General features: G+C 41.2%; 1 protein-coding gene across 2 annotated transcripts in view; it reads left to right on the top strand.

The window, feature by feature from the left end:
- The window catches only part of ACVR1 (activin A receptor type 1), a gene marked incomplete at its 3' end in the record, with an annotated part of 55,806 nt that overhangs the window by 6,422 nt on the left and 21,546 nt on the right, over positions 1-27,838 (top strand). For both annotated transcript variants that reach the window (XM_084255053.1, XM_084255052.1), the window contains exons 2-5: positions 13,185-13,448; positions 15,626-15,837; positions 19,788-19,887; positions 23,461-23,607. In XM_084255053.1, the coding sequence (XP_084111179.1) occupies positions 13,185-13,448; positions 15,626-15,837; positions 19,788-19,887; positions 23,461-23,607 (723 nt within the window). The remainder of the gene's footprint in view (positions 1-13,184; positions 13,449-15,625; positions 15,838-19,787; positions 19,888-23,460; positions 23,608-27,838) is intronic.

Genomic DNA, 27,838 nt, shown 5'->3' with positions numbered 1-27,838 from the left:
AGTTACACAGCCAACATAGAGTGTGATACATATTGAGGAATGGCGTTAAGGGTTTTAATCATCATCAGTGCCCTTAGAATTTCACATTTTCTGTTAGCCTAAGTGAGTTGTATCCGCATTTACATTATGTCTGGGGCATGCTAGAATCCAGCTCAATCCAGCCTGATTGAGAGGCTGAGATGAGAGCAGTGATGCAGCCCCTTCACCTGGGTTTCTGTTTTTGTATCTCTTGTCTCTCATACCAGTATTCATTTACTGTGTTCATTATATATACAACTCTAGCTGCAGGAAGAGTTTTATTTGCTCTTACAGTGAAGAGCACTTGAGTCTTAATTACCCATATATCCTTCCTTTTCCTTCCCATTAATAAGACTAATCATGCTCTAATACTGCTCTTATGCCACTGGGAGAAGGCCATTTTTGTTCCAGAATCTCCGTGTTTGACTTTCCTTTCTCCTGTGCACATTTGTAGGTGTGTAGACCATAGTATTACACTTAAAATGTACTTCTACTTCAGAAATATTTCAAAGCCGAGGAACTCACATTTTACTGAATTTGTAAGCTATACTTTGATTTTATGTTAAAAAAAGTGGACTTTCAAAAGTTTTGTTGCAAGAGATAGTGGCCTGTTCTGGAGAGGATTTACAGGCCCTAAATTATTTTCTGGGTTGACTTGAGTGTTTCCAAAGCCATTATCACTCAGATTTTCCAGACCAATTACCCAATGGGTCAGGAGGGAAGGAAATGGATAACTTCAATGGACTTTTTGTTAGGGTCTACAAAGGTACCCCTTTTTGCCAGTGGGGAAAAAGAATAAGTCTTTCTTTGAATTTCTCATTATTGAGGATTCAGGAAGTTCTTAAAGGGGTGAATGAATATAAGAGAAATGTCTCAGTATTAAATTTGTTGCTTTCATTTCTCATTACTATAATTCCCTCCTCTTGTACAGAATAAAATCTTTGTCATTGACTTAGATTTGGGGGGAGAGATGAGATATACTGAGCTATTTGCCACTAGGAGGATCTAAAATCTGATGAAGCTGCTCACTCTTAAAATACTGCTTTATCATCAAGTTTTCTTATCTAACAAAATGATGGCGTGCCGAAGGCGAGCTGTGACAAAGCTTTGCTTTAGCCTTTCCTTCTTGGGGCATGTTTGTTTTGCCTGTGGACTGTTAAACTAAAGCCACATCCAGCTTTTTAAAATTGAATATTATAAAATGTCAATATTCAGTACATTTATGTGAGAAAGCTATAGCAGTAGGTAGTATGTGGAACGAACTCTTAGAAATTCAAACAGAGTCAAGTATTGAACAGATGGGAAAACAACTCCAAGACCCAAGCTCATTAAATGACTTCCTTGTGATCAACCTTGAATAGGCAGTGCAATTGCTTCTAGGTTTCTTATAAAGATAAGTTTCTCAAGAGTGACAGGATGGTCGCCATCTTCTCTTAATGGAAACACCAGTGAAGCAGGAGATTTGTAGGAATGTCACATGTGCAGTTCTCACTCTTGAAAAAAATAAACACCAGGAAAAACAAAACACATTTAAAAATTAATTTGCAGCTCCCAAAATGCTGCTAACTGTCCTCCCAGTTTCCCTCTGTAGCCCAGCATGACCTCAGGCAGGCTTCCACAGATAATGATTATACGTAATAGTCATAATTACTCAGAACTCATGTAGATTCCAAGATAATGTAAGACCAGGGCGGGGTGGCTTTCAAACTTTTCACTGTGACTCAAACATTTTAGAATGGGATGGGTACACATCTGAAACAAAATTTTCATGAAATAGCAATTATTCTTACTGTGTTTAACATATGTGATTCTTCTCTTTTTTATTCTGTTCACTTTTATTTCACTTAACAAGAAAGAAACCTTGCCTTGAACCACTAAGCCAATTTCACTACTCACAAAGGGTCCATAACCCATAGTTTAGGAAAGACAATTCCTTTTGCCTCCCAGAGTCCATTGCTGAGAAGTCCCTGCTGTGCTGAGGTAAAAGCTCTAACTACTAACCTAAGGTCTATAGGTATTTTTTTCCCCAAAAAAGCTGACCTGGAACCACCTTCTTTTTTTTTTTTTACAGTATTAGATAGTCCAACCTTCCTCTCTTTCTCCTCAAGCCGGTGATTTGACAGGAAGAGGGAAGTTTACATTTGCACCCTCTCAGCCTTGGTCACAACACTGGAACAGCTGCTGCCTGATTCTAATCAGCTGAATCTGAGCTCTGGGAGCAGGGTGTTTCCTAGATCCATGTAATGCTCCATCTAATTCCTTGTTATGGGTTAGAGTGAGCATGGACTTTCTGAGGATATCTGTATTTGGGAAGGAGAGAATGAGTAGGAGGATAAATGAGAAATTCCTCTTGGGGAGGAGGTGGTGAAATTCCCCTTCAAAAAAAAACTCTGCCTGTATTTTTAATTCAAATAGTGATTTGGGGGCAAAACGGGATGGCCTCTTCCCCCCCCCCCCTTTTTTTTTTTTTGCTGCATTTGTTTTATCTTCTGAAATCAGGTACCTACACTAGTCCAGTTTGAATGAGAAAAATATCTAATTTATTCAGGCAAGTTGTAAATGACAGAATAGATGGGGAAAAATACCCACAGTTCAGCTTAGAATTTGACTCCTGTGACATATGATTTTGCAAATTCCCTGTAGAGTTACTTAGTCATGGTTTCTCTTTAACACCATGTCCTAGTTCATACACTTCACAGGCTCGGTTTTGCAAAAAGTCGGTAATTTTTGGTAGTTACATGGCATTGCTAGTGATAGTCAAAGTGTATCTACTGAAGGGAAGGCAGTTGGCCATGTTTTGGAATCGGGCCTTTCTCAAGAGAGAGTCAAACACTGTTGTGAACCAGTGTTTTCCTTTGACCTTCTGCATTTGTTACTTCCATTACCTGGCCTGTTACTGTATAGCAGCAAGATGCATAATTGGGTGGTTGTGAGGAGTCAACAAATACATGCAAAGTAAGCCCCTTAGCGTGAGAGGCTGTGACTTGGAGTTTGTCGTTTTATCTTCAGTATCTGAATGGCTGTAGCTGGTGTTCAATGAATATTTGACCAATGAATGACTAAATCATTATGGCTACAATAATGCCAATTATTGTAATAGAAAAAGTAATGTTGAGATGAAGGGACTGACTAGGCTGAGGAGATGAAAAGAGAGCACATGCTCTCAGAGACTATGCTGAGTTTGGGACAAGAGAGCCAGTAATATGAATCTCGAGGAGGGATTGGTAGAGGTCCTACTAACCCAGCCAAGCCTTGAACTGAGTTGTTTGTCATGTATCTTGAGGGCAGTGGAGCTACTTGAGAAGATTTTGTTTTGAAGGAGTTGTGTCGTGGGAGGGGATCATAAGGTATGGCAAGATTTAAGATAAAGGTAAACAGGGGAAAAAATGAGTCCTCTTGCAATGCTGGGGCAGACAGGCCCACGTGCTTTTCAAAGCCATCCCAACTACAGCAACTCAATGGTGGCAACACAACAAAACAAAAACAGAACCTCTGTTCAAAGAGCAGACCTTGATTACAGTCATTCCCAAATAATACCAACAGTGGCAAACAACAAAAACCTAATAATAATCCCACTGCTGCTTTTATTATGAAAGCAGAAGCCTGAGCTGCTGACTTTTCTAGCAACTTTTGCAAGACATTTAAATCCCTCTTGCTGGCCCTTTGTTCCTGTGTTGCCATGGAGTGTCAATAAGCCCAGCTCAGAATAACCCAGGCAGTGAAATGAGAGGTACAGCTTGCTCACTGGCATGTTGGCTGGCCAGGTTACACTGTTTTCCTTGCTCCCGTCTTGGGAGGAGCACTGGGCAGCCGGTTGCCCTGGCAGCTGTGAAAGGTGTATGTCTTTTGGCTGCCCAGCGTTTGAAATGGAACCAAAACTTGCCTGCCGATTGAGCATGTGCAGCTCCCGGGTGAGCTGATGGTAACTGAAAATAGCCCACTGAGCACCTGTCCCTCGTACACCAGCCCTGGCCAGCTGCCACTCTGGACAGTGTGGACTCACTTGGTGGATAGGTGAGGGGTTGAGAGGAGTTTAATGGTTCCTGCGAGTATATGGGAAATTTTGGTGCTGCCATTAAAAAAGAAGAAAAAAATACAGCAGGCTTTCGTGAGCACTTGGCATTTGGCACATCACAGGTTAGTGGCCATGGGTGGCTGCTGTATGTACAGTATCTGCTGGAGACTCCATGCAGCTTCCATACAGCGAGCACTCTACCAGGGGGTGGTCCAGTAAACCAAGCAGTATAAGTTTTCTCTTGAAGGGAAAGGCTTTCCTTAAAAAAATAAATAAATAAAAAACACAACTCCTGGATGGTAGCCATCTATGGCTTATGCTGCCTCTGCTTTATAAAAGAAGGCATTGAGTTTAACTGTTTCGTCTAATTTTCTACCTGTTCTTTAATCTGCAATGATTGTCAGTAGATCACTTCTATAAGTTGTCTCTTTGCTAGATTGTTCTTCTCAGCAGTTCAAATGTGGGCACAGAATAGAATCGCAGCATGTTAGGAGCTGTCTGTTCCCCTTTGGGACACCTTCCATTTCATTGTGGGCTTGTATCTCCTCAGCAGGCTTGCCATTGTTGGGCATGCTTGGCACGCCGATGTGGATGGAAGCAAGCTCGGGAAGGAAATACTTCTGAAATGACTGGTGGTATTACAGCTACTATTTAAAAGTGACCCTTCGTAGATACTTGGGTTATCTTTAGGCCGTCAGTGCTGTGCTGCAGCTACAGGAGCCAAAGGGAATCTGTGGGAACTCTGGCCTTTTGCTCATGCCTTGGTTTGTCTTTAGATATTCTGGCTCCCCAGTCAGTGGCCTCGTGACATAGCTCAGTTTTAGCTGCCTTTCTTCTGCCAAGTCCCAAGATTATTGTGGAAGCTGGGAATGGTGTGCTGTGCACAGAAGCTGTAGGGAAAGGAATCTGTTTGAGAAGCCAGCTCTGCTTCATAGCACTCTGAAGAAATGCTTTCTGCTTCTATCCAGAGTGTAGATACCTGGAACCTTCTGTGGACTCAGGGTAAAAAAAGATTAAGTACAAAATGACAGAAACTCAACTGTCTCATGGGGGACGGTAGGATCTGTAGTCCATGACTAATAGGCCAGTCTTAAGTGTGTTGGATTTGGGAGATGATAAATTCTTGTGGACCATATTACTTAGACTGATAGGGGAAAGGAGATGTGGAAAGCAAAGACTGAGTTACAAAGGCTGGAATACACATGCACAAGACATGCGTTCATGGTACTCAAGTCATGTCATTCCCTTCTTCATTAACCTTCCATGGAGTTCTGGACTTGGAAGGGCCTTGGGACAAGAATTGGGCATTTGAAAGATAGGGAAGGACTAGTATTAGAGGTTTGAGCTGTGCCTGGTTCTTCACCCTTGGATATCTTAATGACATTGGCTTCATCTGGGCTGCAAGGAAAGTAGTCTAGAAATTATCTTTTAACTGATTCTGGACATTTTCACCTTTAGCTTTGAGTGCTATACCACCTAGAGGCTGGTATTCTCAGACTGTTCAACAAATTGGAGCCCTGCCCATCTTTTGAAGGGTTTATCTCTGTGGTTTGAAAGCTTCTAGAAAGGGTGTGGGGGTGTGTGAGGAATTGCCGATGATAACCAGAGCAAGGATTGGCAACCTTGGAGGCCTGGGCCTGGAATCCCACAGACAAAATAAAGAAGGGGGAAGGTTCGAAGGGAAAATAGGGCACTCAGGCCTCCCCAGAGTTCTTTCTCCTCTGCCCTGTACCATCCAGAGCACTTGTTTAAGGTTTCCTACAAAATCAAATTTTTCAATAGAGTCCAGGTAGGAAGCTCTCCCTGGAGTCGCCAGGTGCTTCCTAGTTAGCTTGGGGGCACCCCCTCTCATGCAGTGCCCAGACCTCCTGGTCTGAGGCATGTGGAGATGACACCATAGGTGGTCACTAACCCTTTTCGGCATCTAAGCAAAGAAGGACTTCTCTGAAATGTTTATAATTCTTTGGACATTTCTCCCCCTGCGTCAGGCTGTGGTAGTTACTCTCCCTAGAAGAGCTTTTTCAGAAGCGTCACCATTGTCAGTATGTGGGGGTGAAGAAGAGTGTGCGCATTTTCTGGTCTCTTAAAAAAAAAAAAAAACCTGTGATGGGTAATTTCCACTAGGACCTGTAATCATTTGTTGGTTTTGAAGCAGGGATTCAAGAAATTTGGAATCAAAAGAAGAAAGGGGTTATTATTTTCCTCCACATTAAGGAGTTGCTTCACAGACAGAGTGCATATGTTAAAGCCAAGTCCTTGCTACAGTCAGGAAATCTCAAAAAGCACAGAAACGACAGACCAATATTGTCTTAGGTCAGGACCCTACAATGGTTCTTTAACTTGTTAGTCACTTAAACACAGACAAATTTTTGGCTTTGAAATAGAAGGTGTGGCTGCTGCAGTAGGTTTAATTTATAGGGATTATTTCAGAGACAAGGAGTCAGCCTAGACACAAAATAAACAGATGGCACTTTTTTTTTCCCCCTCTCAGCTTCAGTAGTTCAAATGCAGGATGACTTAGGAATCCTTATCACCTTCAGCAAAGCAAGAAGGGGAAAATGATGTAATTCCCTCTTCCACACTCCCTGCAGAAAGTGCCATTATTTTCACTGATAGGAAAAAAAAACATGGCAGCAAAGACCAGGGCCATCTTTTTACTGTTAAATAGCCAGCTCCTGCCCTGACCATCTAAACTGTAGTCAAGGCCCTTAATGGGTTTGGTCATCCCAGTCACCATCGTGTCACAGTAGCCAAAGTCTTCAAGTCAATCATGCAAGGAAGAACCACCCTTGAAAGTCCTGCTGTTCTAGGAATGTATTATAAATCCTTATTCTAGGGACTCTTGTGTTTTACCTTTTTATTCTAACAAACAAACAAAACCCCTACCATACCACAAGAAGTGCTCATTTTCCACAATTGTAAGCTGGAGTAGGTGAACAGATGTGACGCTATGGCGAGCTTGTCTAGGAAGAAGTGGTTTGCACAGACATGCTGGCGCAGTGACTAAGCCTTGCCTTAAGATCTCTGCTGACATTTAAAGACTTTATAGGCTCAGTCTGCTCTGAAAACCAGCCTCATGTCTCTTCCCACCCCTCAGTCCTTTCTGTGAAGAGAAAATGCATTCTGAAGCAAATACTCCTCAGGCACCTCCTCCTGCCAAATACTGAGGCAGCTGTGGGGTATGTAATGGTGAGCAAAAAGAGACCAAGTTCTACCCTCATGGTGCTCCCAGTCTGGAGTAAAGATTTGGAGGTGTATAGGCACCAGTGGTATATGGGTGTAGGTGATTCTACTTTAAATTTGTGTGTGGGGGCAGAGTCTTTAGGAAACGTAAGGAGATCTGAGGGGAAGATAAGTAGGTGAAGGGGTTGTTGGCAGGGCGGGTGGGAAGCATTCTATATGGAGGGAATTCCATACCTAAGGGAGCTGAGTTCCTGAAGGAGGAAGAGACCTTACAAGAACTGAGGTGAACTGAGGGGAGGTGGAAGAGGAAGCCAGACATCAGATCAACTGGGCTTTTGTAGAGCAGGTAAACCACTGTGTGTCTATTTTGAGAATAATAGAAGCCAGGGAGAATCAGGCTTGAACATGTGAGTGGAGATGCTATTTGCTGAGTTAGGGGACACTTGGAGGACAAACACATTTGCAGTGGAGGCTTCCTGAGTTCAAAATCTTGGAATTCCTAAAGCCACTTTTTTTTAAAATTCTAACTTAGATGCAGTCTCATCAGGATACCTCTCTCCTTTCAATCCTAGCACACAGTTTCTTCTTGGCTTTACAGCCTTTCCAAGTATCAGTTTCTGTGATCAAAAAAAAAAAAAAAAAAATCCGATTCAGGTTCCCTAACTGAGTATTTAATAGAGAGCATTTTATCCCTGAGAATATAGCCTGCCTTCTTGTTAGACCAGCCAGTGCCCTTCACTAGGTAGTTTGGACGAACCTTTGCGTTTCTGTCTTAGGTGCAGGCTTGCTGGCAGTGATACCTAGCATTACAAAATCCCTCCCTAAGCCTTTGTTTAATGCCAGAGATCTCAAATGCTTTCAGATTCTGGAGAGGTGCCAAACTGCACTCTTGGATTAGGAGATGATGGAAGGACTCCCACGTCTATAAGCCTAATACAAGCTGCCATTTCAAATGAATGGGCCGCTTATGCTGTTGGAAGGAGTCCAGGAATGTTTGGGGTTCGTTTTTAGCCTATATAGTTCAGAGCTGTTGAACTTTGATAACAATAGTGTGATAACTGCATTGTTATTTGTTCTGCTTTGAGGTGAGCCTCTAGGAAATTCAGCTCCCTCCTTTTGCTGACTCCTGAGATCTTAGCTAGAGGCTGGCTTGCTTGTCGCATTTTCTTATTTGTCATTTATGTCAAAGGTTTTAGTGGGAACTGTGGGGGTTTGTGTGCCTTTGAGAATGATAATCAGTTTAAATGTCTTGCCTTAAAGCATCATGTGCAGTATGTGACTGGTCAGATGGGAGGGAGGTCATCATAGGTCGGTGCACAGTGCCTAGGTTGCTCCAGTGCCGCTTTACAGTGTAAGCGTGTAGACTTTTACTATGAGGCACAAGATTACCCCAAACTGTGGGCAATCTTAAAAAGCCCGCGATGCTCTTTGCTCTGCCTTTTCCTCTGCCAGTCTAAGATTAGGCTTTGAGAGTAGGTGTGTCCAGATGGTGAGCGAGTATCGCCCAGAACAAGAAAAATCTTTTAAAAGACTTGGCCGTGGCGAACCCCCGGGGATTCCAAGCCTCTGGTTTGTGGAGCCCACCCCGGATCCTCCCAGGCAATGTTGCGAACTTCCTGCTGCTCCCAGTCAGAGGCAGACAGGCTGTGAGTGAGTTCACAGTCCTGGGTCTGCTGATACAAAGGGCACCCGGTGCCAGCCATAACACTGAGTAATGCCGGGAGGTGCCTTTTTGAACAAACAATGTGGGTGAGCTCCGCAGAGAGGGAATACCTCTGGCTTGACATTTAAATGGCTGAATTATTTAAATGAATGTCAATTAGGTGGAATAGACTTGGTGCTTCTGCCAGGGCACTTCCTGGTTGTTTGCACAGGCAAGTGCAAAATCTTCATATCAGATATGGTGCTTCCCGTCTGAGCTGATGGGAACCAGCCCCGAAGGTGGTGATCCATTCCCTGCTGTTTCCTGCTGTGTTGCCTTGATGTGTATCATGTCTGAGAGAGGAGAGAGTACTTTGAGAACTTAAGTGCCACAGAACTTTACTGATGGCCCAAAAAGGGTTTTGTGATTTTACCGCCTCCACTCACTACCTTTCCTTGCCTGCCTCCAATAAAATAGCACAGATCCATAGTTATTGTTATTCCTAAATTTTGACCTGACTAAAAATTGAGTCTTGGGCATTTGGGGACCTGCTGTATTACTAAAATTGTGGATATTAAGATCTTGGAAATGCTGCTACTGTGCTTTTAACCTTCTTTGTTGAATCGGTAATCCTCGCTCAGAAAATCCTTTGTCATCTCTTTGACTAATCCACTCTTTGACTGAAATCACCAATATGGTATTTAACGGGTGTTTCTGTGTGCACGCGCAGGTGTGCATGTGGGTGCGTATGGCCATTCTTATAGTCTTGTGAATTTAGGATCTTCATTTATATTTGGCTATATATAAAAAATGAATACAGTAGGCCTTTGCTAATTATGTGGGAATATACAGATTAAGATGAAATGTTGCTGAGAAGCAAAGCAGAGAGAAAGTGGTGAAGGTTTTGTAGTTTTCCATTAGGTACTAGCTGGACTGAGCACTTTTCATCAGAGATTGAGTTAATAGAACATAGTATTAACAGTTTTCTTATGTCATTTTCCCCCTCATCTGATTCTAGAAGGGAGGATGTGAAAACCCTAGTTTTGGACACCTTACTGGAAAGAGTAACCAAATTGAAGTCAACTCCTGATTATCTGTATGTACCTGTAGGAGGGATATAAAGATTCAAGGAAGGGTATTATTTTACAAATGAATCCCTTTGACTTGGTTTATGGCCATAAAGAATAAAGATCTGATTAAGATCTGTACCCCATTGTGCCTGTGGACACCGAATAATTGGGTATAGTGAGTTTTTTTTTTTTTTAAAGATTTGTTTATTTTATACAAGAACTGGGGTACAGGCCAGATGCACGGGAGGGTGAGAGGATTCACCAGACAGCCGGGAACAGAACAGGAAGACCGATGAAATACACTGCTGAGGGGAGCAGTGGGTGAGACTGGAGAGGTCTGTCTCACCATGTGGGACCCCTGCCAGCCGGCTGGGATTGAACCCGCGCTGCAGAGGCTGCAGACAGCTTCACAGTGTGGCACTCAACTGCCTGCGCCGCCAGGGGAGGCCCGGGTATAGTGAGTTTTGAATTTTACAAAACATGGTACTTTCTTGAGGCTGCTTAGCTCTGGCAAACTTCTCTTAGAGTCCAAACATCTGTCAGACTGTTCCCTGTCAAAAACTAGAAACTTTGGAAAGACAGTGTCCTTTCTTGGGTTTGTGGACCTAGAGTTCAGTTTGGGCTAGAACTTTAAAAGCACAGTTCACTCTGAGAGCACATTAAGAGAGATTGTTAGTTATTTTTTATGACATTATTTTTAAAAAATCTGGTATTTTACTATAATCATAAGGTGCCATTCTTAGTTACCCTGTTATCCATTTTCATAGGATTGGTGATGAATGAGCCCTTCATGTTCTAGAGGACTGTAGCTACTTTGAGTTGAGTAATTCATTTAAACCAATCCATTATTGTCCATGAAGCGTTACCAACCTATTTTATTTTCATTTTACCCCTACATCCCAATAGTAACCCATTATCCCTAATCCTGCTTCCAAAGGAAGGTAGGATTTGATGAGTTAGGTATGTATCCATATCAAGACTAAAAAAATTTAGGGTTTTAAAATATTTTTGTTTTTCAAATTTTTATCAGTCACAGTGTTGCATAGTTTTAAAGTACAATTTTTTAAATTCCCTGCTGTAGATCGTGAATCAATAGGACTCCATCAGTCCCCCTCCCACCCCGCCCATTCATTTCTCTCTGCAAGTACCATCACCTGTTGGGCAGCGTGGCTGGCAACCCTCAGCCCAGCCTTTTGCCATTTGAGTGTCAAGCATGTCTAGACTCCCTAGAAATACTATCTATCAACTGGTTTTGGCAAGTGTAAACTTTCTGCTGGATGATGTCAATAGATATATATGTTTCTCATCCTCATGGAAATAGATTGGTGCTGGAATTTCTCTTGGTTTTCTCTAGGCAAGGAAAATAAAGACTCTTCTAGCTCATTAAATTTTTTGCTCATTAAAAATGTCTGAGAACTTTTGATTCTCCGGGGTGAGACTGGTGACATACATACACTGTCAACGGCTATTTTGGATTTTCTGCTTTCAGGCATGTCTTTGCTCTTGGATGAGCCCCTTGTGGTTTTCAAAAGAACTAGCCAGTCAATTATAAATAGAAAGCTTGTGTCTGTGTGTCTGCATGCATTTACTCTGTGGGACGAGGCACCCACAGTCCACTGGGCAGTGAACTATTTTTCACTTCTTTGAAGAGGGAAGAAGAGAGATTAAGAATGCTTTTCTCTTTTTGAAATAACCCACATCTCTACACACTCCCACATAGATCTGTGTAAATGAACCTGACATATTCAAAGACCTTACCTTAAGGTCTCCTCTTGAAAGCACAGCCATCCGATCTGTTATTTTAAGAAAGAAGCAGTTATCTCCCAGTGGGTTCAAGGATTCGAAGGCAGCTTGTCTGTGCTGTTAGAGGGAACCCAGAAAGAGGGATTTTCTTATGTGAACAGTGCTTTGGTGAAAGTGGCCTTGGCTAAATCATCAGTGGCCTCTGGGACTTGGCTGTTTGCATCCATCTTCACTTTACTTCCCCACTTATGGAAACTGTTGGAACCAGCAAGTCTGAACTAATTTGAACAAGGAAGGGAGAAAAGAGCGATTTGGAAAATGAAACTGCAAATGAGTGTTTTAAGAAAGAAACAGTCAGGAGATGGGGCACGGTGTTCTTCCCTGAAGATACATTTCTTCCTCTTTCCATTGCACCTTGGACCCAGAAGGTGTGGGCTTCTCCTGAGTTCCACCTGTTACCTTACTGTTCAGACACTGTTTTATTCCTTCCGTTTCCTTGTGCCTTTTTTTTTTTAAAGATTTATTTATTTATGAATACAAGAACTGGGGTGTAAGCCAGAGTTGCAGGGGGTGAGAGGATTCACCAGAGAGAGTTGGGAGCAGAACAGGCAGATCTACTGAAATATACTGCTGAGGGGAGCAGCTGGGAAGGCAGGAGAGGTCTGCAGTGCTATGTGGCTAGCTCCCTGGCCGTCCCAGGATCAAACTTGTGCTGCAGTGGCTGGCAATAGCTTGATAGTGCTGTGTCTTGAACCCCTACACCACCAGGAGGGCCCCTCCTTGTGACTTTATCTTCAATAATCAATGGCAACATTTTTCCTGCCAGTTGGAAAGGTTAAAGAAACTATGAACTCCCGTGGTAACCAACATAAAAACATTAGTGTTACTACTGTTGAGATATTAGGCATCTAATAGATAATATCGATAATATGGATTTGAATAGACGGATAGCCTTGTAAATTCTTATTGACTGAGTATATTTCAGAAGCAGTTAAATAAAAACAGGAAGGTCAGCTTTCGTGACTAGTTGATGGAGAGCTGAATAGAGCCAGTAGGAACTGGTGTTAGCTAACAACTGCCATACATTTAGGAGCCATTTTTGTTTTTTTACATAAACGAGAGATGGTAAGCACTATGTTTGAGTAAACCGTTTTAATTTGATGCAAAGACTGGGATGTGAGTCCATTAAACTATGAGAGTAACCTGAAAACCACAGTGGGAGAAGTTCATTTTCAGAAGCCTCTGGACAGGTAATGAGCAGTCTTTGGCTAGCTAGGATCGTAGTGTACACAGCTTATGCAAATACATTCACATATTGAGAGGTTATTATTTGGCGATGGTCAAGTGAGAGATACAAGGTAACAGAATGATCATCATGGCCAGTGGTGATGCCTAGCTCTATCCTATCTTCTGTTTGGTTAATGTGTCTGTAATGGTCTTGGAGAAACTGTATTATTCCCCCAGTGGGGCCACATCCCATGTAGTAAACTTTGCTCTCTTCCTCTCTTTACAGATGAGAAGCCCAAGGTAAACCCTAAACTTTACATGTGTGTGTGTGAAGGACTCTCCTGTGGGAACGAGGACCACTGTGAAGGCCAACAATGCTTTTCCTCGCTGAGCATAAATGATGGCTTCCATGTGTACCAGAAGGGCTGCTTCCAGGTTTATGAGCAGGGCAAGATGACTTGCAAGACCCCGCCGTCGCCTGGCCAAGCTGTGGAATGCTGCCAAGGGGACTGGTGTAACAGGAACATCACGGCTCAGCTGCCCACTAAAGGTTTCCATGGACTTTTCTTTTTCTAGATCAAGAGTTTTGTTAGTGTTGTCCTGATTCAGTGTAGGTAAAAGATGGGAGTAGCCACGAGGCTTTCCTTCTCCTCTTTAAACCAGAGGCAGTGGTACCAAGGAAGATAGTTCTATGTAAGGAAGAGAAAGGCATGATCTTTTGACATTTGAGAAGGATGGACATTTTTCAGAAAGTTGAGCATGATGGTGACCCCCTTAGGGTTGGCTTGGCTGACCAGATTCCTCTTGGGTGTCTTAAGCAGGTGAACAGCTTCCAGTACCCTTTTCTGTTATGGAGTCAATCATATGTTATGAAATAATTCTGCTTAAATACTCATTTCTCTTTCGAGTGTGTAAAGGAGGAATATGTAACGTAAGACTTCAGTACCTAAATGGAATGCCAATGCCTTTTCTTCCTTTTGAGGAAGAAGATGAAGACTCACTAGCCTGATGTCCCATATTTGATTTCCAGCGATTTATAACTTCAACTTGCAGATAGATGAGATTTCTCATGAACTTTGTTGATTTTGTGGAATCTTCTCCATATTGTACTTGATATGGATGCCATGTCCTGTGAAAATTGGTCTTTCTCTGAAATTCTTCTCCCATCCAATGAGCCCTAAATCATATCACAAAGACCCCGCAAATATTAATGTAGATTCACTCCAGGTCAAATTACTTTCTGTCTACCAGCACATTTTTAATAGGTGTAGCTATCAATTTTGTACTCAGAAGGAAGAAACAACCCAAAAAGTGGAGCAAAAAAGACTGATAGGTACAGCCAATGCCACAAAGATCAGCCAGCAAGGGAGGAGACTGAAAATGAAAAATTACTGACACAGGGTCATGTTAACAGCAATTTTTGAAGTTATGGTGGTGACCTCAAGGCATATAGAAAAGGTTTAATTCTGATCCACGAATAGGATTTAATAACAAAAGAAGATCTTAAAAAGAGAGATCAAGTATTCAAGTAGTTGAAAGGGTATTTGATGGAATAAATTTTACTCTTGAACTTCATGTGTTAAATTGTTATTTCTAGAGTAGACGGACATGAAGAAATGTCTCGATTGACACACAGATTACATGTGCAGTTTGAAAAGCTCTTAATTGGCAGAACCCTCTGCTAGATTCTGAGTTGTAATAGAAAATTTGTGTTTTTTTTAACTTAAGGGATTTAATTTAATTAAGCAAACTATAATTTAATGTTGTATATAATTAGTTTTACACTTTATAGTACAAACAGTATGTACTGTGTAGTGTTACCTGTCAAGCCATTGATTCATTTGGATTTGGGAAGTTAAAACAAATATGCAAAGAAACTTAAGTTTGAGATAAGATGGTTGAAGGAGTGAGGAATGTGGAGAAGACTAAGACAAATGGGTGGAGAACTGTGCTGAGTGACCTGGTGTCCTGAAGGGGTGGGCAATTCAGAGATGATTATTGTTTGGGGATCTTTTAATTAATGGATCTTCACTTTTGATTTAGCTTACTGGACAACTGGAAAGTATTTGAATATTTGCTTGAGTGACATGTGAGTGTTAAGTAAATGTTTAAATGGGCAAAATAATGTCTGAACAGAGTGAATGAGTGATTAGGAGAGTGAATGAATTGTTAAGTGAATGTTTTGAGTGAATGAATATTAAGTAAGTAAAGGAACAGATGAACCAAATAGGTTCCTAGGCAGAAATCATGATGTAAAGAGACCAGTGAGAATTCAGCAATGCACATCCAAGATAAATTGATGAGATGCGAGATTGGATAGATACATTGGTTTTAACTCGGATAGCAATTTCTCACAAAAATAGCACAACATAATGTCTGCCTATAAGGGCTTGATCATAAATATCCTTCTAGATCAAATTCAAGTAAAAAAATGAAGTACCAGAGATTTGTATAGTACAATGTATTTTAAAAGCAGTTTCACATATATGCATTAATATGGTTGGTTCTCAGTGGCAGTTTTCAAACTCCACTTGTGTCTAAATGAATCATGGTTAAAAGACTGTGCCATCAGCCAGGTGTTAGGAAGTATTTTAGTTTTAACACTTTGTGACTTGTGAGACTCTGTGGTCAGGATCAGGAACAACTTAATTAAGATATTGGTTATGCTTCCATAATAAGTAAACAGTGATGCTTATAGCCAATTATTTTTTCCCCCCTCATCTCCAGGGAAATCCTTTCCTGGAACACAGAATTTTCACTTGGAGGTCGGCCTCATTATTCTGTCCGTAGTGTTTGCAGTATGCCTTCTAGCTTGCCTACTGGGAGTTGCTCTCCGAAAATTTAAGAGGCGCAACCAGGAACGACTCAATCCCAGAGATGTGGAATATGGCACCATCGAAGGGCTCATCACCACCAATGTTGGAGACAGCACTTTAGCAGTGAGTTTGTGACTGCCGGGAATTGTAGGCATTGTGTAGATGGCTGAAGATGCCTTATTTCAAGCATCAGTTGCTAACCAATAACTGGGCAGTGTGTACAGATACCGCTGGTCACTTAATCCTCAGCAAACATGCTGGTAACTGGCTAGTCTCTCCTATGTGAGGACACTGATTTTAGACTGACATTTCATTAAATGGTGTTCTGAATTTATTTTAGTAGCTACTTGGAAGTTATTTTTCTTTGGGAAGTAAAAAGGAATAGAGAATAGTTGCCTATCATTTGGGGTTACTTGGAGTTTATGGTACTCTAATTTTAGCAGTAAAAGTGCCATTTCAGTGCTTTTGCTTAATATTAAAAATTACTTTCTTTAGATTAATTTAACACCCTGTTATTGAAGACTTTAAAATTTGACATCCAAAAAAGCAGCTATTAAATTTTTCATGCTCCTGTGCTGCCCCCTTGTGGAGTGCAGTTATTTGGTAGAGCCAGTGTGGGCCAATAGAAATGTGTGTACCACATAGGAAATTTAAAATTTTCTACTACCCACCTTAAAGGAAAAATTTACAAAAAACCCCCAGGTAATTTTAATTTTAGCAATGTATTTAACATACACATAACATTTCAACATATAAACATAATTAATGAAATAGTTTTGTGTTTTTTTTTTTTTGAACTAAGTTTTCAAAATCTGGTGTGTATTTTGCGCTTAGAGTGTTTATCACTTCAGACCAGCAACATTTCATTTCTCAGTATCAACATATGGCTAGTATCTACCCTAATGGAAAGCACGGGGTTATAAATCATTGTATTCACACCTTTAAAAATTACTCTTGCAGATTTTAAAATGATGAAATCACATTTAAAAAATGACTGTCTTCCTTTTTTTTTTTTAATACTTCTTAAAACTGTCAAGTGTTAATTTTAAAGAAACTTTAAACTTTAGGAAAGAAATGGGACTCACTTGCTATAAATAGATTCCCATAAAGTGCTAAAGAGAAAAGTAATACCATTCTAAAGGGATAGTGTACTGAGTTTGATGCCGACTCTGGAAAAGGCAGAGATCAGGGAGTGCAGGAGAGGTGCTAAAGACCTGCCAGTACCAAATCAAGACTCTGTCCTTGTCACAATCTGATGAGTTCAAAGATAAATCAAGACAAGAACTTTCTAAATGATTTCATGTTATTTCATGCTGTGACATGTATCACATAGATCGCCAGTGTTGAGTCCTGGTCTACTAGATGAGGAGCTTAAAAGTGTGGTAGTTCTGTAATTAATCCTGCCCCTCAGTTCCCCTCTTGCTGGACACTTGCCCTACCAGTCCTGAAAGTCCAGGTGGAACACCTGAATCAGCCCTGGGCGGGCCGCTACATTTGGTGGTGACTCATAGAGTCAAGGAAATACCCCGTCCTCCCGCCTTCTCCATTACTGGGCCTCTGCTCAAGGGTCCTTTTTGGTTTGAAAAAAGGGGAAGCAACCATGTGTACCTTCCTTTAACCTGCCTGTTTGTGGCATAGCAAAACTGAGAAAAGAAGATGCAAGGACATTTCTGTTTCCAAAAGCAGAGAAATGCTTTTTTTTTTTAATGGTAGAAATGTACTTTAGAGCTGATTTTAAGTTTTAAGGAAGATTAAGTGAATTTATTGAGTTCACAGAAAGACATGAGACTGAATTTTGACACAGGCAAAGCAAGATTCTAAAATAGATTAGTCAGAACTTCATTCCTCAAAATGGCTAACATAACTAATTTCCACGGGCAATGCTAGGACTGTCCAGTGTAAATTACTGTTTAAATAGCTTCTGTAATTTTGAAAATGGAATGGAGTATACGCCAATGTAATTTGGCCATGTTAGATCATAGTGTATCATGATATAACCACACAGTAAAGAATACTGTTTAAAACAAATCATCAGTATTGGTTTACGTACTTGATTATTGAATAGGTTCGTGTCTATGATTCAGCAAGGCAAACCTTAGTAGATAGTCCTCCTACAATAAAAAATAAGTCTCTGTGATCCAGAAGTTGATGTAGATGTTAGTCTTAGGGGGCCCCTTCTTCCTCTCTTATAAGTCTCTGAACTTGGTGTAGACCCAGAATTATATATTATGAAAGAACAGCACATTAATTTAATTTTCAGACTGAGTCTCTCAAAAAAAAAATTGAAGAGAAAGAAGAATGGCAAAAGAGAATGGTTAGGGAGATTTGAAACTTTCATCTACATTCAGTTTCTTGTTGATTATCCATTTTGTGATTTTTAAGGATTCTAAATTTCTTCCATTTGATAATTTTGCTGATCAACAGTATTTCTCAGTGGTGCTCAGAGGAAGCAAAAGAAGATGAAATTCAAACAAATCAATGTATTGCGCTAACTGGCCAGCTAAAATGTTTGGGAGAGGACAAGCTTTGGGAAATGGTAGTATTGTAGAGCAACCCCGATACAAAACGGGGTGCCTGACTGTGGGTCCTCACCCGCGCACTTAAAAGGACTTATCAATGCTCTACTGCAGGCACACGTGAAAGGTTGATAAAAGGTTTATTTACAAGGGAAGGGGAAATGAGGAAATGTACAGCTCTGGGAGAAAAGTGGGAGACAAAGTTTTAAATGACTCCTACCCGATCCACCGATCAGGAATCCCAAGATGGCGCTCTCAGTTGGCCGCCAGCCAGGAGCGGTGAAGCCAGGAGGCGAGCAATCGCGAGCCAGAGAGCCAGCCCAAGGCCCACGTGTTTGGTTTTTATATCCAAACTGGCTACCCAACTCCACCCTCAGGTCCCAGCCACCCTCCCTTTGGTGGTGATGGGATTTGTCTTTCCCAAAGTCTTGATGGCTTTAGTCTGGAGTGGGGGTGGGGTCCACAAAGCCTGTATGGGATTAACTCAGGACATCATTTCCCCCTAACAGTAGCTCAACACTCCTGCAGCCTTACCATCACCATGGGCACAGTGATGTTTTGTTATAGACAATCATTCTTTTTTTTAATTTTATGTCTATTTTATACATCATTCTTCATTTTTGTACGATGTTTGCTTTTTCTCATCTCGGTTATAGTCCCCGTGAAATTCCCACCACCAATTCCACCGTGAACCATCACTATAGTCCCTTGTGCTCTTCCCACCTCTGTTTTGATCCTACTCCCTTCTTCCCCGCTGCAGAACGATAGACAATCCATTCTTAATACTAAAAGACGTCTATGCTTGTACTGAGAAAAAGAAGAAAAAAATTTTAAATGAACTAACTGGGAATCTTTTTCATAATATGTCCCCCTTTTTTGACGGTGGATGTAGGGTATGGTTTTCTATTTTTAATGAAAGTTTTATTTTTTCCCTCTCTAATTTGTGATTAATTCACATCAAGAAATGACGCATAGGTGTCAATTTTGTGACTGTTATGTTCCTCACCCACCTAAAAAGGAACTCCATCCAGGTAGGCCCTCTCTGCTGAGTATCCCCCACTGGTAGCTCTCCAGTGCAAACAACATTAGAGGTGCTTGCTCCTTATTCCTAGTTTGTTTATTCCTTACTGGAGTTCCTTAGTTGCTATACCAACAGAGGTGGATCCTTAGATATTTAAGAGCAGAGCGGAAGGTGGTAAATTACAGCAGCTGATGGAATTGAAGGCCTTTTCCCCTTTTTGCTCCATTTCTTCATCTTTCTGTTGCTCCCCTGTGCTTAGCATTTGTACTGTCTTTCTGATTTGCCTCTTCTGATTCATCCGCTCAACTTCTTTCATTATTTATTTTGTTCTAAAACTCCTGGTGCAAGAAAGGACTAATCCCTCAGGAAAATTTATGTATTGGGGCTAGCTTCTGGTCTTCCTAGAAAATAAAGCAAATCCTTTGTGCAGGGAGGCTTTCACGCACACATCTGTGCAAGGTCAGCGACATGCATGCTCACACTCTGAACTGGGACCTTTCCTTATTGTTTTTTTTCCCCCTTATTTTAAACCACAGGACTTACTGGATCATTCGTGCACATCAGGAAGTGGCTCTGGTCTTCCCTTTCTGGTACAAAGAACAGTGGCTCGTCAGATTACGCTGTTGGAGTGTGTTGGTAATTTTTTCCCCTTTTCTTGCTGGGCTGTCTGCACTATAAGTTGTGGTTCTAAATATGGGGAATTTGAAAACCCTGCTTCTTCTTGTCTGCTGCGTGTTAAATGTCAGAAGCTATGTAGTAGCCATGTGGTTTATGTATGTGGTGTGACTCCCGTTGGAGCACCTGAACTTGTTGAAGTTCTTATCAGAGGAATGTGTCACTAGTTAGGATAGAGAATGCCTAGTCAGTCAAAAGCTCTCATTTACAAGTAGACTCTTTGGGGTGATAGGCGTGCTTGAAAACTGAATTAGCATGGTTGCTCCTAACTCTCTGTATTGAAAGATTAGAGGTAAGTAGACTTTTGGACAATAGGCGTGTTTTTTGCAATCCTGTAATCACTCTCTTTTCCTGCCTTTCAAAATAATGAAACCAACTGTACCAAAGCTAACTTTATAACTGCTTTATTTAAACACCATCTATATACATTTCTCTGTGGCCTCTCATATTTTCCCATATATGAGCACATTTATATGTAGATGTAATCACAGTATGTATATAACTTGTGTCCCCTTTTTTCAGTTTTAAGCTCATACACATTTCCATGTATTTGTATGCATCACAATTAATTTAAAAGATTGTGTACACAGTCTGTTGAATAACTTTAACAATACTACTTGAAAAAGTTTGTGCATGCATTGCTCATTTCTTTTGAGTGCTCAGAATAAATTCCCAGGAATTGGGTCTCCTGGGTTAAAATTTGTTATTTTATTAATGACTTCTTTTATATATTGCTGGGCTGCCTTCTAAGATGGTACAAAATGTTTTTGAAATCCTAATTTGTATGTCTTAGGTATTTGCAAGTGACATGATAGCTTCCGTTGATTTCTGTGTTAGGTGGCATACAGGGATGGCTACCGTAACAATAATGGGTCGGCAGCCTCTTTACACCCTCCTCCCAGTTCTCCAGGTTTCTTTGGGCTGGACTTTGAATTTTTGCCAGGTGTCTGGCTGTCACAAGCTATTCTGCCATTGGATATCAATCCTTCAACTTTTCTTCCTGTTTTCATTGAAAACAAGGACATTATGAAACCCCGTAGTGGAGAGAGGTGCAGACAGAGGTGATACGAGCAGCATCTGCCACAGGAGCAGACAGACATCTAACAGGATCCTGTTGCCGTTTTTCTAGATCTCTAGTTACTGTGATGTTTCTAAACACCCCCTCACGGTTTTCCTCCATAGTAGATTGCGAGTAGAGAAAATAACAATGAAACAGCCCCACATGTGTTCATTGCATCCCATCAGGGCTGTCCTGTTGTACCAACGAGCATCCTATTTGATTACGAATAATAAGGGTACCTGGACAGTAGATAGAAGGCAGTGAAGAGGACATGTCTCCGTCTCGCTTACCCCACCTTCATGTTTCATGGCCACTCACTGTTGGCAGAGCAACACACAATCTCAGGATCAGTCCTCAAAGATTGACCCCAAGTCCAAAGGCAAAATAATATTGCACCTTGAAAAATGTATACCGGTTTTGTTTGTGTAGCTGTTCTTTGGCATTTTGGGAAATAGTATAAATTTAATTATAGTATTTTGTTGGTTTAATGGTGTATTTATATTAATAGAAGTAATAATTCTTCATGTCCATGTAGTCCAGCCTTCATTAAGATACAGGCAGTGATGACTTAGTGTATTATTTTAGGTTCAAAATGTGGGAAATTGGACTAAATATGTCATTTCCAGATGATAAACAAAACTCGATTTTTAGGTACATTAATGATCTGCTTTATAAAGGGCTCCATCACTGGGGCCTTTGGGCAGCTCTCTTTCTGTGTGGTTTTTTTTTTTTTTTTTTTTTTTTTTTTTTTTTTTTTTGGTGGGACCCTCGCCAGTGGGCAGGGATCGAACTGGCGCTGCAAAGGCTGCGGGCAGCCTCACAACCCAGCGCTCAACCGCTGTGCCACCAGGGGAGGCCCCTCTCCTTCTGTTTTTAGGGGAATTGAGCTAAAGGTTGCATTTGTAAAAAGCACTTGACAACTGAAAAGCTTTTGAAAACATTGAAATAGGTTTCTACTTTAATTTTATCTACTCAGCCTGATATCCATGTCTGTTTTCTTAAGGCAACTTTATAGCAGTGTCAACAAAGTCTTTGGGATATTTTTCTCTCTTTCCTAACGAGACTGTGAAGCCAAAGGGCAAATAAAGATAGATGGGATCAAAGGCAGGGAAAGATTAGCATATTATTCTTTTAGCAGCCGATTTTATAGTATCTTAGCACTAGCTTTCATCTTGAACTACAAATGCTGGGCCAAGGCTACGACTTTTAAAAAATTAACCCCGCACTAAATTGTATTTTTGTAACCTGACAGCAGCCCACGATGACCACTTTCTTGCCACATTTCCTTTTGGTTTAGTCATTGGTATTTAATAGGAACAGTGTTGCTCTAAGGGGCTCTAGATTGAGCGGTTTTGATCCTATTTCAGGTGAGTCACCTGCTTAGACATGCCTTCTCTCTTCATGTTTGGGTTCTCAGTGGCTTAGTTTTTCAGCAGAGAGCTGTGCTCCTGTAGATGCAGATGGTGCTGCAGCTGCTTATTACAAGCTGTGATTCCCAGCAGCCACTTGCTTTGGTAGAAAAGACCCACTGCCCACCAAGTGCGGCTCCTGCTGCATCATTATCTAGGTGCCGAGTATGTCTTTACCCTTAATTACACCCCATGTTGATCCCCATAGTCTCGTGGTAATTACCTCCTCCCAACCTCCCTGATCACCCCTACCTATAATTAAAGAGAAGAACGGAAGAGGGAGCATACAGTTGACAAGCTGACAGTTGTGTTGCCACTGCAGGAGGGGCACATCCCCAGCCAGATCCACTCACCACTGGAGTCTGCACTGTTTGAAAACTAGCTTCTCCAGGTGGCCACTTGTGGCATCACAGGGACTGTCTAACAAGCAGAGACCCACCGCCATTGTCAGAAATCAGAACTGTTCTGGGATTATATGTTTAAGACTGCAGATCTTCTGAGTTTGAAATATATCCTCTGCCAAAAATCCTTTCCAAGAAATCCTTTTGTGACAGCAGCGGCTGCCTGTCCATCTCTTCACAGCCTTTGTGTTTTGTAAAATCATTCAGAACATGAACCTCAAACCTAGTAGTATCCTTTGTAAAATATAGAGATGCAAATTCACAAATCTGGGCTCTGAGAAAACACTGATGTTGACCCTATATGAAGGGGCGGAATCAAGTAAGCTATTCAGTGTTTCAACAAATTTTACTTTCTTGGGCTTTTAAAAATCTTATGTGCTCTGCACCTTTTAGTGAAGAAATTTAAATGTAAACATTGTAATTAGCAGTAAGTTGTATGATGCAGATACCGAGGGAAGGTATTTTATTATCACAGTGGGGTGGGTAGAAAGGGCAGGTTCTACCTTAAATTTGAGTATCTTTACAGGTAAAAGGTTGTGGTATTTATGTCCCCGCACTGAGTTTTTCAGAATAAGCACTGGGTGGATGAAGATTGCAGGCCTGAAGTTTATGGACTATCTCTCCTGCACCTGCTGTCTAGTCACCTTTGTGTTGCTTTCCACAGGGAAAGGCAGGTATGGTGAGGTGTGGAGGGGCAGCTGGCAGGGGGAGAATGTCGCCGTGAAGATCTTTTCCTCCAGGGATGAGAAGTCGTGGTTCAGGGAAACAGAATTGTACAACACTGTGATGCTGAGGCATGAAAACATTTTAGGTAAGTATGAGGATTAACCCCCTCATTTATTGTATTTAGAAAGAAATAAGTGCCTGCCTTTGCCCTCTGATTTCGTGTGTGTGAACTAGAGAATCTCTCCAGGAAAGTGATAGAGGCATCATCAGCTTTTATACACTGCCTAATTTCACTTGGACACTAATTGTTTAAATTGGCAAATAAGCTAAGTTTTAAGATTCTCTGGATGATGAGAAGAAAATTGTTATTGCTAATTCTTATTCTGGAGGTCTTTATTTAAAAACAAAAATTTGCCCCATATTGTTCACTTCAAGGCTCCGTTGGTTGTTCTACTTACCCCATCCTTTTTGAATATTTATTACTTGAATCAAACTAAGAACGATCTTTGGATGATTTCCTAGAGATTCACAGCTCCCAGGGACATCATAATTAAATGCACATTCCCTTAAACTAGGCATAGTTTTTTAAAGCCCAGATTTTCAGAGGGATTTAGCATACATTTTAATTTGGAAACTAAAGCTTGGAAACATTTGTGAAATATGTGAAGAGCCCATTGAAATACAGCTATGGAAGCAAAAGGGTGAGGCTTTTCGTGTACCCACTGACTTCTGTATTTTTGAAAATTTCTGTAAATGTGTTTATATTAATACATATAGATGAATGCTGCCCACACTGCTTCTTTAATAGTGGACAGAGAGTCTCTTTAAAAATTGGATATTGCATAGGAGAGCTTTGGCCGCTTCATGGCTATTGGATTAGGCCTGGCTTATAGGAGGCTGTTGCCAGAATTATTTCTATTCTACTATTGCCATATTTAGTATTAAACCTGAGTCAATGTCTGCAAATAATGGTTTGACAGTTTTCCAAAGCTTTGCTTTAACAGTATGGTGGTGTGCTCCATCTTAGAAGTCTCTCAGTTGCTGCTGATTTCTTCCCTTCCCCCTTGGGTCCGCCTCTCACTAATCTTGTTCACTTGTATGGTTGCTGTTGGTCTCTCCCTTTTGATCCATCTTGTTACATCGAGTTATCTCCCACTGGGGAGCTGAGATTCTTCTGTTCAAAGTGTCACTGATGACTCCCATGTTGCCTGTAGCATTTGTGACTTCTGGCCTGGCATTCCAGACTCCCTGATCCCAAGGTGTCTCTGGAGCTTCCTCTACAACTGTGCCCAATGTAGCCACTGCCAGTCTTTGCCACTTCTTGGGATTGTCCTACATATTCAGGTCTCCAAGTCTTTGTTTATGTTGTTCTTGATCACCCAGTATCCCCAGCCCACCCTCCAGCCACCGTTCCTCCATTAAACCTCATTTTCCTTCAACTTTTTCCTGTGGACTTAATCGAACATGTCACACTCTCACTGTGTATCTCTGCTCTTATCCCACACTGCCTGTGTTGCAGTTATATGCATGCATGATGGAAAGTGACAAGAATAACAGCTACATACTAAGAAGTAAGCACTATCTTGAGTGCTTTTGTGCATTTTCTCATGTAATCATAACCATGGTTTTAAAGAGGGTATGTACTCTTGTTTTCCCACTTTTATCTGATGTGAAAACAGAAGATTCTTACCAGCAGAAGTTAACATCACCCAGCAGATTAAATAATGGAAGTGAGAATGACATCTGGTCATCTAATACTTAGCCATGGTTCTGTACATTTCCTTGCAGTTCTACATGGTCATATAGAGGTGCAGTTATGCCTTAGAGTCTAGAATCGGGATGATATGAAAATTCAAAATTACCCTGGAATGTCTCATTTTTTTCCTCTGACGCTGGAACACTTTGAGACTGAGCAGCAAATAAGGCATTGTTGTGTGACAAGCCTTGCTGTATAAGTAGTACTTACTTTAAACACCAGAATTACTCTTAATGGGCAGGTGCACATACTTTAAGAAGCTTGTGAGATCTGAGACTCATTGAAGGAAGGGCTTGTTCAGGCACCCTCTCATACTCAGGGATTCGCAGGCTCCTGGAGCGAAATGCTCTAGGTATTGACACAATATGCACATAGTCACTTTTTCCATGTTCTTGAGTGAAACGACCTGTGAGACAACCTCTGTACACTGAGGAAAAAGAATTGGTTATCTTGTTTTGCAGTCACACGATATCCTGCATATGGTAAGTGCTCAGTAAATATTTACTGAATTTGATTTAATCACAAGGGAAAGTTGAAAGTCACCATTGCAATACGATTCAAGTAAGGTTTCCTTGGTGTGAGCACATAGGGCAAAACCTTGCCCATTTTTTTTTTTAACTGTGTAGTGATCCAAGGACATTCTGAGTGTATGAGGTCTTTCTACCCACATCATAATTCCGCCATGGGACTGAGGTTACATGTAGCTCTTTTAGTTGAGGAAGCCGGTAGAAATGCATTGCCCTTTTTGTTAAGTTTCTTTCCCTGCTTTACCAGTTTTCTAGATTTAGAAACTTTAAGGTTTTCTGTGATCATTTTCTTTTCTTTCAAAGGAGCATATTGTGTTTTGAATATCAGATCATGATTTCCCCCATCCTTGAGTGTTGCCAACTCTAGCCCCTCAAAATACATAATTAAATCATCTATGCACATACATACATATTATATATGTGTGTATATATATACACAGACATATATACATACACATATACATACATAGAAAATGTAAAACTCTGGTCCCTCATGGCTTATCCCTCTAATTAAATTTGTAAAGCAACATTGTTCAAATGGACTAGCTTGGATTTCGACTCTTCTTTCTGCTGTCTGGCATAGAAGTAAACAGATAAGTGAGAAATGGGAAGCTCTGTTGTATGGTGATAGGAACAGTGGTCTGGGAGTTTGGAAAATTGGTTTCTACTCTCAGCACCACTGAGAACCAGGGTTACAGGCCAGAGGTGCAGGGGGATGAGAGGATTCACCAGAGACAGAGTGTGGAGCAGAACAGGCAGATGCACTGAAATACACTGCTGAGGGGAGTACCAGGGGAGACAGGAGAGGTCTGCTGCACCGTGTGGGTAGCTCTCTGGCCGGCTGGGGATCGAACTTGTGCTTCAGTGGCTGGCGATAGCTTGATAGTGCTATCTTTAACCCCCCACGCCACCAGGGAGGCCCCAGTGTTGCATGTTTCTAAGCATACTTTTCCTCATCACTAAGACAGGGAAAAAGAGTTAATATGAGCATTTCACTCAGGAGTCTTATTTGGCATTCTTTTTTTTTTTTTTTTTTTTTGGTGGGACCCTCGCCGGCAGCCGGGGAATGAACCGGTGCTGCAGAACAGCCCAGCGCTCAACCACTGTGCCACCAAGGGAGGCCCCTAGCATTCTTTTTTTTTTTTTTTTTAAATTGTGGTAAAATATACATAATATAAAATTCACCATTTTAGCCACACTAAGTGTACAGTTCAGTGATGTGAAGTACATCCACACTACACAGCCATTACCACCATCCATTTCCAGAACTATCTCATGTACTTAAAATGTACTGCCTAACTGTTTAGTCAGTCAGAATTTCTTGAGACCGATTGGAAGTAAAGGAAACTATCTGCAAAAGATAGTAAATTACAAAATTAATGTGGTTTTATTGGACCCTGGGCTATTTTAACATATAATAATGGCCAGCTAATCTTGAACACCTCCTATGTGTTAGGCATCTGTGAAGCACTTTGCATATATAACTCTTTTCTTCTCACAGTAGCCCTTTGAGATATGATGTTATGTTCTCTTATAAATGAGGAGCTGAGGTGGAGATGGCCTGGTGGGATCATTGAGCTCAGGGATGGTGGAGCCAGAACAGAAACCCAGAGGTCCAGCTCTGGGGCCTGAGCTGCTCACCACCGTGCTCTGCCCCTGTGTGTGGCCTCAGTCCTTGGCTGTCACGGCCACTCGGAGTCTAGATCCCAGGAGTCACCATTAAGGGGCTCACCGAGGCACTGATCACCTGAAGATTTGGGGTTTTATTTTAGCTCAAGAAAAGCCTGGGAGGATGACTTTGGTGGTGAAATAAGGGTCTTTTGTCCCAATCACGTTCTGTTCTTGTTAGAAACACATTCCAGAGCTGTGCCATGGTTCCAAAGTATAGGCACACCTGTCAAATCTCCATTAACAGCAGAGTGCTTTGACTCAAAATGCAAAAATCGTATAAAAATGCTCTAGCTCTTTGAAGCAAATGTAATTATATAATTCACACTTGAGAAACAGTTAAGAAAAATCCTGCTTGTTTAAATGTCATTTTTTCTGAAGTTCTAGAGCATAATTAATCGGACAGACAAATCCTTCTCTAAGAC

Source organism: Talpa europaea (assembly GCF_964194135.1).
Source record: "Talpa europaea genome assembly, chromosome: 1".
In the NCBI taxonomy this organism is placed as follows: domain Eukaryota; kingdom Metazoa; phylum Chordata; class Mammalia; order Eulipotyphla; family Talpidae; genus Talpa; species Talpa europaea.
The sequence above is the reverse complement of the archived record's forward strand: the minus strand, read 5'-3'. Positions and strand labels throughout refer to the sequence as shown.